This window comes from Eutrema salsugineum, unplaced genomic scaffold (genome assembly GCF_000478725.1).
Source record: "Eutrema salsugineum unplaced genomic scaffold, Eutsalg1_0 scaffold_16, whole genome shotgun sequence".
NCBI classification, from domain to species: Eukaryota; Viridiplantae; Streptophyta; class Magnoliopsida; order Brassicales; family Brassicaceae; genus Eutrema; species Eutrema salsugineum.
This window is the reverse complement of record NW_006256858.1, coordinates 1,734,058-1,747,652: the sequence shown is the minus strand read 5'-3', so window position 1 is coordinate 1,747,652 and position 13,595 is coordinate 1,734,058. Positions and strand designations below refer to the sequence as shown.

The 13,595-nt window shown below is 36.9% G+C and overlaps 4 protein-coding genes across 4 annotated transcripts; 2 read left to right on the top strand and 2 right to left on the bottom strand.

Moving 5' to 3' along the window:
• The first annotated feature begins 2,454 nt into the window (after window positions 1–2,454).
• On the top strand, window positions 2,455–4,218 carry LOC18020706 (heat stress transcription factor A-7a). Its single transcript, XM_006403806.2, has 2 exons — window positions 2,455–2,849; window positions 3,438–4,218. The coding sequence occupies exons 1-2, from the start codon at window positions 2,589–2,591 to the stop codon at window positions 3,981–3,983; spliced, it is 807 nt and encodes a 268-aa protein (XP_006403869.1). The 5' UTR covers window positions 2,455–2,588; the 3' UTR covers window positions 3,984–4,218.
• Window positions 4,219–5,948: 1,730 nt separating this feature from the next.
• Window positions 5,949–7,021, bottom strand: LOC18020705 (calmodulin-like protein 9). Its single transcript, XM_006403805.2, has 4 exons — window positions 6,798–7,021; window positions 6,552–6,712; window positions 6,373–6,450; window positions 5,949–6,239 (listed from the first exon to the last, which is right to left on the bottom strand). The coding sequence occupies exons 1-4, from the start codon at window positions 6,871–6,873 to the stop codon at window positions 6,099–6,101; spliced, it is 456 nt and encodes a 151-aa protein (XP_006403868.1). The 5' UTR covers window positions 6,874–7,021; the 3' UTR covers window positions 5,949–6,098.
• A 2,112-nt stretch (window positions 7,022–9,133) lies between these two features.
• LOC18020704 (protein JINGUBANG) lies at window positions 9,134–10,544 on the top strand. Its single transcript, XM_006403803.2, has one exon. It carries the CDS (start codon window positions 9,179–9,181, stop codon window positions 10,442–10,444), a length of 1,266 nt encoding a protein of 421 aa, XP_006403866.1. The 5' UTR covers window positions 9,134–9,178; the 3' UTR covers window positions 10,445–10,544.
• A 642-nt stretch (window positions 10,545–11,186) lies between these two features.
• LOC18020703 lies at window positions 11,187–12,942 on the bottom strand. Its single transcript, XM_024157633.1, has 2 exons — window positions 12,762–12,942; window positions 11,187–12,591 (listed from the first exon to the last, which is right to left on the bottom strand). The coding sequence occupies exons 1-2, from the start codon at window positions 12,847–12,849 to the stop codon at window positions 11,441–11,443; spliced, it is 1,239 nt and encodes a 412-aa protein (XP_024013401.1). The 5' UTR covers window positions 12,850–12,942; the 3' UTR covers window positions 11,187–11,440.
• Between the last annotated feature and the right edge of the window lie 653 nt (window positions 12,943–13,595).

Below are 13,595 nucleotides of genomic sequence, written 5' to 3'. Positions count from 1 at the left end.
ATAAGATCTTTCATTTTTTTTTTTTTTGTCAAAAAACTTAGAAACCATCATAATTTTTTTTTCCTTTTTGTGATTTTCAACGTAAACAAGTCTAATTCTCCTTTTTAACAAATTAAATTCTTACAAAAAAACAACATCAACTTGTAGCTAAATTTTTCTTTTAAGGTGTAAATACTAACTCTTAACTAGAAAAAAAATCCAGATTTTCACACTAGAAACTCTTAACTCATAACTCTTAATATATAAGATTGATTTTGTAAGTGGACTTCTTTATAAGGTGGCCCTGGGTCGGTGGGGTTCATGGCGGATCCTTCCATGAATATTTCAGTTGTGTGCGGTCCTGTTCATCAACAAACACATGGCTATGTGTGTATCATCAACATTATCGTCATGTAACTATGTAAGTCTCCTTTTTGCACACATTTTAAAAATTGCGTTGTCTTGTCTTCATAAGCTCAAAAACAGACCTTTAGAGAAACACTTGAAAAGAAAAAGTCTGTTAGATATTCACATCGGTTAAGAATGGGATCGCCTACTGCCATGAACTTTATTGGGTTTGGTTATGGGCTTAATATGGGATCACTTCCATCAAGTTGTAGTAGAACAATTCGATCCTTAAGACATGCGATGTCCAGCTGGAGAGAAGCAAAATGGAAAAGGCCCAAATTCCAACCACCAGATTAGTACCTGACAAGAACGTTGCTGTCTTAAAACTTAAAAGGGCAGTAGTGTTAAATATTTCACATCTGTTAAAAATGAGACTAACTAATTCCTTATAAAATGTCATGAGTTCACCACTCTTAAAACTAACTTTTGGATAGGTTCTATATATTGGACTTGGTTGTTGGCCTAATATGAGATAAGCTTCTGAGAGTCATACCTTCATTTTCGTTGTCCATGTTTAACTTGATTCATCATTCATAATTAAGCTCTGTTGCTCTTAGGCCGGACCATATTACGCCTAATAATAATAATAAGATTAGTTAGTTGTCATTGATGGCTTTTTAAAATAATGGAGGCTTATCATTGTAAAGTTTTTAGATCAAAGTTTATCTTGTGCTACTTGGATTTTTTTTATTTTTTTGCTTGGCAGTTTTTCCTAATCAAGCTAAGCCATATTTACAAAATTAAAATTAAATTATTCATTATTAAATATTAAAAGAAATTTTACGTTACAAATGTTATGAGAATTGATTCAATCAAATGTCTCCACATTGCTTTTGTTAATCAGTATCCATATTTTCTATAATTCGTCGTAAATCTCTACTATAATATTTTAAAGATCCCGACAGACAGAGTCATAAAAAGTCTGGCACTATAAGCTTAACGGTAAGGAAAGCTTTTTTTTTTTTTTGACCTCAACGGTAAGGAAAGCTTTAACTCTAAGGAAAGGCATACGTACCACAAGGCATCAAGTGTCATTCAAAACTGTTCGACACATGTCCGAGGATTATCTGATCATCAGCAATGAAAAGGTGGCTTGAGAGTCTACTGTTACAAGGAAAAGTCCAAGCGGACCAATTAGCATTTGTTTTATGTGGTCAAAATATATAATTTGTTTTCTAGTGTTTGTATTTTCTTTTTACCTTTTTTTTGTTGTCAGATAAACAATCTGTTTTTTCTCCAAATACTCTGTTTTCAGCGGCCAATTCAGAATTTATTACTAGAATTTTTGTTAGCTAGTAACTAGTAACATTGAACCGGCCCAACATAAATGGTTCTTCAACTTAAGACAAAACTATGTAGTCTTATATCAGCTTTCAAAAAAAGTAATTTTTTTTTCTAGCAAAATAAGAGTCAAAATGTATTGAAATATTTTTTTAAAGTAAAAAAAAAAAATCAATAATTTTGGTAGCTATTGATTTTTACTTATCCCGTTTATTCTCCGGACCAGAGCTGCCAGTAAGTAGTTAACTAATGGCAAGGCCGTATAATTGTCGGAAACTTTATTAATTCCACGAATAATCCTTATTTTAATCATGCCTTCTTATCCGACCCCAAACCGAATGTCCTAGCTGGACCAACCGCCACGTCGACAATAAGCACAAGATTTAGCCAAATAGCGAATTGCCATTGCAACACTTTTTTTCGAGTTTTATAATATTTGGGTGGGTCCCACTTCCCATGTATTGAAACCATACCGTACAGTCCTCACTTTGAAGGTCCAGAAGTTTCGACGATACCTTTCTCTTGTTACCCGTTCCAGAACTTTCTAATTTCCTAAGCTGGGAGAGACGAGTTACTAAATATAAATTTTTTGTTTAATCAATTTTAATATCATTAATCACTTTCCCACTCTTCCTATTTAAGCCACCTCGAATGGCTTACGTGGATATTATCTTCCTCACTTTTCCCCTTCCCTCTCAACTGCCATAAACGAACTTAAAAAACAGAGAGAACAAATTCAAAGTAAATCTCCATCTCTAAAACCCAAATCTACTTCCTTCACTTTTTATTCTCCTCTCAATTTACTTTAACCATGTAACTCCGACGAAAAAACCCAATTTCGGAGATTGTTTCACTGCGTCATTGATCCCAAGATCAATTTTGATTACAGAGAAAAAGCCTTTGTCTTTTTTCGTTTCAGGATGAATCCGTTTCTCTTCCAAGAATTTGATCCACCACCACCACCAAGACCGATCGAAGGATTGAACGAAATCGGTCCTCCTCCATTTTTAATCAAGACATTCGAGATTGTGGAAGATCCAAACACAGACCACATCGTATCTTGGAACAGAGGAGGTACTAGTTTTGTCGTTTGGGATTTGCATTCCTTCTCTACCGTTCTCCTTCCTCGACACTTCAAACACAGCAATTTCTCAAGTTTCATTAGACAACTTAACACTTACGTGAGTCTTCTCTCTGTTTTTCTTTTGTCTATGTTCTCTGACAGGGAAAACAAAAACAAAAAAACAGAGAAACCAGTGCTCTGTTTTTTTTTTTTTTTCTCCATTTGTTTTCCTTTATCTTATTAATAGTTGGTGGAATAACAAGCGAAGTATTCTGGATTCAACTTCAAAAATTTGGTTGCACTTAACTTGGTAATGAAAACCGATATTGAAATTTCAATTTTGTTATTTTACTTGCAAAAGCTTGTTATTTCTAGAAACATCGAAAGTGTGGATTCCATGTGGTAGTGGAGTAGAAGAAGGTTTAGTAAGTTCTAGAATCTTGATTCGTGTCAAGTTGGCTTCTAAAATATACGTAAGAAACAGTCAGCAATCTTATCCCAATACCTATTGTTTATTCACAAATCAGCTTTAAGGTTGCCCACTTGTTCCATTCTCTGTATATCTCCTAATAAAAAATTCAATTTTTACACCTCACTCCAATATTGATGTTCTTTATTTAATCACATTTATTCATGTAGATAGACTTTCAAAACCTTAGATGCTACAAACACAACTTTGAATATTGACGTATAAAAAATTTTACAGGGCTTCAAGAAGATAGAAGCAGAGAGATGGGAGTTTGCAAACGAAGGGTTCTTGGTGGGACAAAGACAGTTGCTTAAGAGCATCAAGAGACGAGCCACATTCTCATCATCGTCTCCATCGATCCATGATCCTTGCATCGAGCTTCGCAGGGAGAAGCAATTGCTACTGATGGAGCTGGTGAGCCTGAGACAGCAGCACCAAACCACGAGAAACTACATCAAAGCCATGGAGCAGAGGATCGAAGGAGCAGAGAGGAAACAGAGACAGATGATGTCTTTTTTAGCTAGAGCAATGCAGAGCCCTACGTTTCTGCATCAGCTACTGAAACAGAGAGATAAAAGGCTCAAGGAGCTTGAGGATGAGTCAGCAGAAAGGGAAAAAGGTTCTTCGATGTCGGAATTGGAAGTTCTGGCTCTGGAGATGCAAGGGTATGGAAAACAGAGGAATATGAAGGAAGAAGACGATATGGTGATCGAGAGAGAATTAGACGATGGTTTCTGGGAGGAGCTGCTTAGTGACGAGAGTTTGGCTTCCACGTCTAACTAGATGGATCCCTTTGTTTATTTTATTTTTTTACTTTTTAGTTGTTCTTTGAATCTCATTTTCTGCTTTCACAAAAAAAAAAACTTTTTTAGTTCTGTATTCTATTAGTTTCCAATAGTTTTTGATAAATAGTTTCCAATAGTTTCTTGTCAATTAGTAGTAGTGTGAACTAGAAAACGGTAAAAATTCTTTTAGGTATGTATGAAATATATGTTGTCATTACATAAACAGCCCTTGACAAGGCTTGGCATATGGAGATATCTGATATATCCTTACCTAGGCCTATTGATGTTGTCCACAATACACCATCTTTCTCTGCTTCACTCTTTTCTTTAAACCCTTTTCAAAATGTGATCTTTACTTTTCTATCTGCATTTGTTTCCAATCCCTACATGCATAGCATCAATGTCATATGACTCATGAGAAGCTTTGACATATTTGGGTCAATGTCGAGACAAGTCAAACAATGGTGAGAAATCATCCAAGTCTGTGAATCTAACCTGTAACGGTGATCTTTCACTGGCATCTTGGTCAGTGACGGAGCTAGAAATTTTTTTCATTGGAGGCAAATAGAAGTATACATACCTTTATAGATGGGGCATTAAGATTAAGCTTTATTAAATTACACCAATTTTTTAAATTTCTCTAGAGGCGAATGACCCCAGCTCATAACATGTGCCTCCGCCACTGATCTTGGTTTATGAAGCTCATCTACGGACTTGTGGTTGTGCTCAACCAAGATGTGGGTTTATCCTAGATAACAAGAAGTTATATCCTTATGGGTTGTTGTGATCATTTTCAGACGACCACTCTCTCCGGTCATACTAGACGAATCATCTGCCCCCACGAACAGATATCAGATCTCCAAAATCTTCAAGAAAACGACATCAGAAATCAAAGATGAAGATATGTTGAGAGCAGTTTCTACAATGATGCTACCAACCGAGTTCGTACCAGCAGGATCAAGAATCCAAGATGGTGAAATTCTTGCTAATGTATAAAGGAAGAAAACCCCTCCTTTGGGTCAAAAAGCTTTGAAGGGATGCATGGAGCCAAAACATAAGTGTATTCATGTGTGTATAACTGTATATGCCATTCTTTTAAAAAATTGAAACTTGAATCAATCATTTATGTGGGTCAAGAAAATAACAACCTTTTGATTTTACCAAAGATTGTTTATGTGGTTGTCGTCGTCAACATCACATCACAAAATCAGTTCACAACTTACGTAGTATCTAAGAGCATCAGCAACGCGAGTACTTGACCCAATTTTAAGGGATTCTTAAACTCAAATTTAAATGAAAAAGAAAATAAAAGACAAGTATCGATGCTTATATAAGATCTATAAGAATCGATACTTAATTCCACGTGCTATAATTTCATTGGACAGACACTTTGAGATAATTTTTTTTTTCTTCTTTCTTTCTTCTCCGAGAAAATTTTCTTCTTTTTTTCGACACTTTTTCCTTTCTCCATCGCCATGATAGAGTGGAGAAATTCTCTTCGCTGTGGACCAAGACTTTGTAATTTCGTGAAACCCATCGAATTATTCGCTCTGAAACGAGACCTATCTCGTCCAATTTCCTTTTGATGCTCTGTTTCCACGGCTTCGAATACGCCATCGACGGCGACCCATAATCATTATCTCTCTGCTTCGACCCACAAGTCCTGAGGTTTCGAGGAGTATCATGGAGCTTTCCTTCGTCGGAACTCTCTCCACCTTGACACACGACGGCGGGCTGCTCGGCGTCGGAGTTCGCTTCGCCCAGATTTTTTTTTTTTTTTGAAGAATCCATTACAGATTCTTGCATTAAAGGCAACAAAATCTTCATTTTTAAATTGAGATTCTTAACATAACTTTAATGTTATTATATTGTTTAAGTACTCTTAATGAGGTACTAGCATTGCTGATGCTCTAAAATCTCAACCTTTTTGTTAATCGGCTGATTAATTGATCAAAACAAATCATTGATATGGGACAGAGAATTTTATTGCATGTTGGGAAAATACAATAATACTAATACATGATAGGATCTCGCTTTAACATATTGGAAAGTAGTTACCAACTTATAAGTGCAAAACACAAACCCTTATATCATAGCTTTTATAAAAAAAAGGCTAATAAGAGGCAGCGATCATCATTTTGGAGAACTCATGGAAAGAGAGAAAACCATCACCGTCGAGATCAGCTTCTCGCACCATATGCTCCGCCTCTTCCGCCGTTATCTTCATCCCCATATCCTTCATTCCTTCTCCCAACTGCCATTAATTTTTTACATGATTATATAGGTCTATAAAGTATATATATATTCTTTGTTTATGATCTCTTCTTATTATATAAGTTTTGGTTCAAGAAGATATTGAAAGAAGACTCGAAGAAAAAAGAATTTACCTCAAGTGCAGATATGAAACCGTCTCCGTCTCTGTCGAACACTCTGAATACTTCTATTAACTCATCCGATGCCGATTCCTAAATACCAATTTTTCATTTCAATATTAATTCTCTTAAGTTTATTAATAATCAAATTAATGTTTTTATTTTTATAAAAAGAAAAGTGTATATATATAGACCTGAGAAGTGTTTTGAGCCATTATGTACAAGAAATCATCAAAGGTGATGCCACCGTTGCCGAAGATGTCGACGTCGCTCATCATCTCTTGAAGCTGCTCTGCTTTTGGATTCTTCCCCATCGATTTCATCACTTTCTTCAGCTTCTCCTTCGTGATGAATCCTGTTTCAAATTATACGACATATATTATCAACTAATCGACTCTGATAAAACTGTGAATCAAACCTCGGAGTAAAAAGAATCAGACCATCGGAGTCTTTGTCGATGAGACAGAAGGCTTCGTAAAACTCCTGGATCTGCTCATCCGTGAAACCATCCGCCATCTTCGATCTGATCTCTCACAAAGAAAAGTCAAAGAAGACGACTTTTCTTAGTTGATGATTATAGATGATGAAGAAGAAGGGAAGCAATCTATCTGATTTAAGTACATGTTCATTCATGACCTCACAACTCTTTGGCTCTTTTGCCCGGTCAAGGTCAACACAAATGACCTTGCGTTTTCATAGTTTTGTGATTTTTATTTTTTTCTCGCACGACTCCAGGTCACGCGTCTTTGTTCAAACTTTTGACTTCAAGGCTTATTTTTCATAGTAATTTTTTTAAAATTAGGATTTAATAATGTACAGGTTCTCTAATACATGCTTTTTGATTGCACAGCATGAACTTAGGATCTTGAAGTATTGCTCGGGTTTTAGGAGTCAAGTATTTGAGAGTCGCACACCATATATATACGAGCAAGTTGCATTTTAGTTTTATAGTTTGATGTCCTAATAATGCATATACTAAGGAAAATTATTTAGACAGGAATAAGCAAAAACAAGTAGTTTTGTGGCGATCCACAAAAGAAAGAAAAAAACCTATATTATTTTGGGTGAGTACAAAATGATTATTTAGGTATATAAAGAAAATTAATACTAAAGGAAATATAACCATATCAACTTCTGTCGAGCTAAAAAAAAAAGAAAAACTTCTGTCGATCGAGCTATGAACAAACCCTTTTCGAAGCACAAGTGGTACTCTAGTGATCGTTAGATCAGAAAGTTTAAAAAGCTATATCGATGTCTTGTTACCATAAGAAAAAGCCAGTCACATTGGTTTACAGATGGATTTTCAATACCAAGTGGGATTTAAAAAAGGTATCAAAAGGGAATTGACAATGTATAAACAAATCTTTCAAAATCCTACATAGAAAGTGAAATGTGACCTACAATATACTTGTATTTTATGAGAGTGAGATATTGGCTAATACATGTTCTGTCAATTATTTTTTTAATTGGAAATTCATCATTTCTCGCATGTTATTATAATCAAATATACCGAAAACGAATAATAACCAAAGGACAAAAATTGCATCCAAGATGAACAAGCCAAGGTCACAATTTTGAAGAAACATGTTAGTAGTCCAAACTATGAAGGAAATTTGGTTCAATCCATCAATACATGGCTCTTTGACGCAGTGCATAAAATCATTGGCTCCTGACAGAAATTGACGAAGGAGGGAAGTTTAAGGTTCGGTGTTATACTGTTATATATCCTTGAATGCATGTGATTCGACATTGTCATTTTGGTATCTAGATCCATGCCTTCATCTAGATATTCTTCTCTCCAACTCTTGGAATAAACACTTACCAATTAGGCAATTGCGTACAGACAACTCAACAAATCAAGAACCCAAGAATAAATGGATATTTGATGTAAGAAAAGAATAAATAGGTAAGTCATGTCATAAACATTTACGTCTGATTTGGTAGATATGATACATAATCGGAGTCACGTGAACTTACGCTCCCTCTCCGATCTCTCATTTACTATCCCCAAATCTTTACATTTTGATATAGTTTTTTCAGCTATCTTTAATTGTTGTTAAGCAAATAATCCATTAATCCATTTCATCACGCTAATTTATGTTTAACTTAAAAGCCGATATCTTGGTTTCCGTATTAAATGACAAAACTCCCTAAAATATCTTTGTCTTCTCCCACCATCAATAAAATTAAACCAATCTATATATATATATATATATATAAATAAGGGGAAATCCAAACAAAAAGGACTGTATAAATATGCATCAAATCGTTTATAATTGATCTATTGGTCCATCTACCAATTTGTAAACCAAAATATTGTCATAATCCTAATTAGTCTTGGGAATATTAGTTGAGGATTAGCTCGTCACTGTAATATGTTACGAAGCTAGCAACTAAATAAATACGAGGTCTGCTGATTACTACCAACTTATTCGCAATATTTTATCTTAATTATCATAACCCTTAACGTTACAGTATCCACATTATCAAGTACAGACCAACGATCAATCGGTTAGTATATTACTCACGTTAAATTCAAGGCGTCTCAATTGGTTACATATATATATTATAAGATTCCATGAATACGAATTGAAAATGAAATAATCATTATTTTATAAGGAAAACATAGAAATGCGAAATGATAAGCAAAAGGCAAAAAAAAAAAGGAGGCTGTGCCATCTGTCAAATGTAGCCGTTGTACCATCCACTTCATTTTTAACCCTTTTTAAATACTCCTTTAACATTTCCTCAAACGCTCCAATTTTTGTTTCTCTGTACCCAAAAAGAACCAGAAAGAATAAGTCTTGAATCTCTTGATGCGATGGTGGGATCAATCCAAGAAGGAGTCTTGTCAATGTCTTCATCTTCTTCCTCCACAACCACAAGCAACGGAACCGACTCCGACGATTCGCTCAGCCCATCCGCCTCATCCAAAAGCTTCGTCCTGACCACTCTCCGTCCGCCGCCGATCACCGGCGCGTACAAGCCACTCGCCGTCCTCTCCGCTCACGTAGGCTCTGTTTCTTCATTGGCGCTATGCGGCGAGTTCTTGCTGAGCGCGTCTCAGGGAAAGGATATCATCGTCTGGCAACAGCCAGATCTCAAGATCTTCGCGAAATTCGGACAAGGCGATGGGTCTGTGAAGGCTCTGGTTAGCGTGGGAAGCAAGGTGTTCACGGCGCATCAAGACAGCAGAATCAGAGTCTGGAAAGTATCTCGAAGAAGCTCCGAGAACGCTTTCAGGCTTGTCGATACGCTTCCCACGACCAAAGACTACTTGGGGAAGTTTATGAAACAGAGTAATTACGTTCAGACGAGGAGGAACCACAAGCGTCTTTGGATAGAACACGCAGACAGCATTTCTTGCCTTGCGGTCCACGCCGGGATAATCTACTCCGGGTCGTGGGATAAGACACTTAAAGTCTGGAGATTGTCGGATCTCAAGTGTCTTGAATCGATCAAGGCTCACGACGACGCAATCAATGGCCTTGTCGCCGGAGAAGGCAGAGTATACTCTGCGTCTGCGGATGGGAAGATCAAGATTTGGGGGAAAGAGAAGAGAAAGCAGATTGATTCTCCTTTGTCTTCGTCTTCTTCTTCTTGTTTACATGTTCTGAAGGCGACATTGGAGGGACGTGCGGAGGTTTCAGTGAACTCGGTGGTGGTTTCCGGCGATGGGAAATGGGTATACGGGGGAGGATCAGATGGGTTTGTGATGGGATGGGAGAAGAGAGAGAAAGGAGGAGACTTTGAGGAATGGAGATTAGGGTTTGAGACGAGAGGGCATAAGATAGCAGTTCTGTGTATGTGTGTGGTTGGGGAGATGGTGTGTAGTGGATCGGCTGATAAGAGCATTGGACTGTGGAAGAGAGAAGCCAGTGGCATGCTCTGTAAAATTGGAGTCATTCAAGGGCATGAAGGTCCGGTCAAATGCTTGCAAGCTTCTCCCAACAATGTTGGTACTGGCTTCATGCTTTACAGTGGAGGACTTGACAAGAGCATCAGGGTTTGGTGGGTCCCAAAACAAGACAACGTAGAAGAGAAGAAGAAGTCAAGTTTTAAGACATTGTTGATGAATCAGGGTTGAGTGAAAGATACAGTATACTATTTGGTGTTTTTTTTTTCCTTGGATTTTCATATACGTTTTGGTTTATATATGTAATTTGTTATTCAATTTGTAAAATCAAAGAGGGTCATTCCAAGAATAGATGATAAAATGACATTTGCTTACTGTAAAATTTTGTGTCTACTGCAATCAACAGAAGAACCGTTGCTTACTGTAAGTTCAAGTATTCTCATTTTCTGCGAATTGATGAAAAAAAGTTCAAGGATTTGTTGTTTGTTAAATTTTGTGTCTACCTACTGTTTTTGTCCTAATGATACAGAATAATAGAGTAAAGTCTCATATGCTTTGGTTAACTTTGCTTTGTATTGAAACTGTAGCAATGGGATGATAGCTTCTGCGTTAAACAATATATTGTTTTCAACCTCTTTTTGATCTTTGATCACCGTCTAATTAACCATGTCCAAATAATGTTTTTTTTTTATTGTTAATCAGATGCACCCATCATAATGGACCAACCTGTTGTTTTGAAAGTGAAGCGTATAGCTTTGTTTATTCCAGTATATATTTAAACTATAAAAAAAGCAGAATTTTTAAGTTTTCAATATAAAAATGAGATGAGAAAGCTTTGAAGGGATGCATGGAGCCGAAACATAAGTGTAATCATGTGTGTATATGCCTTTCTTTTTTGAAGTTGGAATAGATTAGGTAAATGTGATTACAACAAAGCTTTATAGAAGGAAACATTATCATATTATCAATCCAGTCCCAGAGGCAAAAACTCTGAATAGTTTAGTATGAAACATCATCATTAAAAAAGGGTACTCGTACTCGTATATACACACTACATATGTTGATTTTGAAGGAGAAACCTTTGTTTTGACCCAAAAAAGAAGAAGGAGAAACCTTTGGATCAATGACCCAGCTTAAACTAAGACATCAACACACAAGAAGACATCCATACAAAAAACAATGGATCATTTCATCTACTTAGATGAGAAATTGACCTTCCTGTTCTGATTACCATCTCTTATAGGCCTTGGAGTTTCTGTAGTTAGAATTGTAGCCAGACGAGTTATATCTTTCTCTACTTCGCCTACCCCAACCATCACTTGATTGGTTCACATCCCAGTTTCTTCGATTAGTCTCACTCGCTTTACGTGTTTGCCAACCGCCTGCATTTGCTCCATAATCTCTCCTAGTTGTATTGTCAGGCACAGAGCCAGCTCTCCATGGGTTGTAACTCTTTGGCTCCCTATAATCCTGACTATATCTCGTACTAGGCCACTCCTTCATCTCCATAACTTCATTTCCCAAATCTCGGTTTCTCCATTTACCACCACTGCCCCAACCTCTATCCTCCCACACCTGACCAGAGCAACCTCCCCAAGTAGTATCTTCTGCTGTCTCCTTTCTACAACTAGGCTTTGCTTCCCAAGGATTGTCGTGCATTTCATACTCTTCTGCTGGGACACTTTCAAACCCTTTCGCCTTCTTGTTTTGATGTCCTGACTTATCCCATCCCTCGTTTCCATGGCCCGAGTTCTCCCACCTTTCATCACCATTATCTTTGGTTTTCCACTGGATCTCCCTCCGTTCCTCAGTCCTCAAGCAATCCACAGATGTAGTATCATTTTCTTTCTCGTTTCCAAAACTAGGCTTAGCTTCCCAATGCCTCGCACTATCTTTTGGATGGTCAGTACTACTCTCTGAAACGTTCCAGCCATTCGTTTTCTTCCCCGAAACACTGCCTTCCCAAGGAATATTCAACATACGAGTCTCTTCAATGGGCACCAGGTTACAACCACTCCAACTCTTTTCTCGACGCCCTCGTTTCAAACCAATCTTGTCCTCATCAGGAGGAGCAAAGTAAGCACTTTCTAAATCCCAGATCAGTTCCGGGTCAATAAAATCGTCCCAGTCTACTTCACTAATGTAAAGATCCGGATCAGGAAGAGAAATATCGCAATGGAGGCCATTAAGTTGTGACCAAAATCGTTTTTTCTCATTGTTAAAAGTCTCTAGGCAAGCAGAATCATCCCAAGTGATTACATTACCTTGGTACCAGCTCTTGAAGTCACTAGCTTCAACAACTTTTTGCCATGGCACTGATCCAATCACCTCACAGAATCTCTTCTCCCATACTGGAATCCCATCGTCTTCACCATAACCTTTTAACAAGAAAGAAAACACAGTTAAATCTCAACTTTCCGTTTGACAAGAAAGTGTTTTTAGAAAGAAAAATAAAATCCTAATTCAATAGCTCTGCAAACAATTGTAGGAGAAAGAACTAAAACAAATTAAGATCAGATGAATGTGATAATAACATCAAGGAAAATACCAGAAGAGGAAGAAGAATGTCGGTCGCTATACCATCGCGAAGGAGATCTGCGACGGTTGAATCTGGATCGATTGTTCCACTTTCCCATCGAGAAATCTCAACCGGCGTGATTGATTTTCACGGTTGAAATCGGAGAAACTAGGGTCTCCGGGGAAATTTAGGGAGGAGAGATAAACTGAAGCTGAGGACGGAACGAATTGGAAAATTGCAGGAGCAGCAGTGAAGTCGGTGGTGGTGTCTATTCAAATTCCGGATCTGTAACGGCCCAAATTTATTGGACCCATTTATAACCAACATTTAATAAATTTGGGCCGTTTATTAAAGGGTAGAAAATTCAAAATGTTTGCAACTATTTGGATCATCTAAATATGTACAAGAGTTCTCGTTAGCAGACTTCAACAACTAGCGCCAAAAAAAAAAATATAAAAAAGTTAAGGTAGAAAATTCAAAAGTCTTGCAACTATCCTCAGCTTTACGTACCAACAGTTTTCAAAAGAATTATACTGACAATTAACGTCGTTTATGAAGAAAATGAACAAAAAAATTACCAAAAGATTATTGTTAGTGTTCTTTTTCTCGCGTTGCAATATGATTATATGAATGAAAGTCACTCTGGCACTTTGGACTTTCTCTTGGGACCAAGCTTCTCAAACTTACTAGTCAATCAATTAAATCTAGTCAATTTTTTGTTCAAATTAAAAGCTTCGAAATGAGCATCCACAATGCAAGTGTTTCGAAATCATGTCCCTCCTATCCTAGGAACTTGTTCACGAACAACATCAAACTTTGGAACTCTCTCTTTTCCAATGTCTAAACAGATTTTTCTTGAGTAAT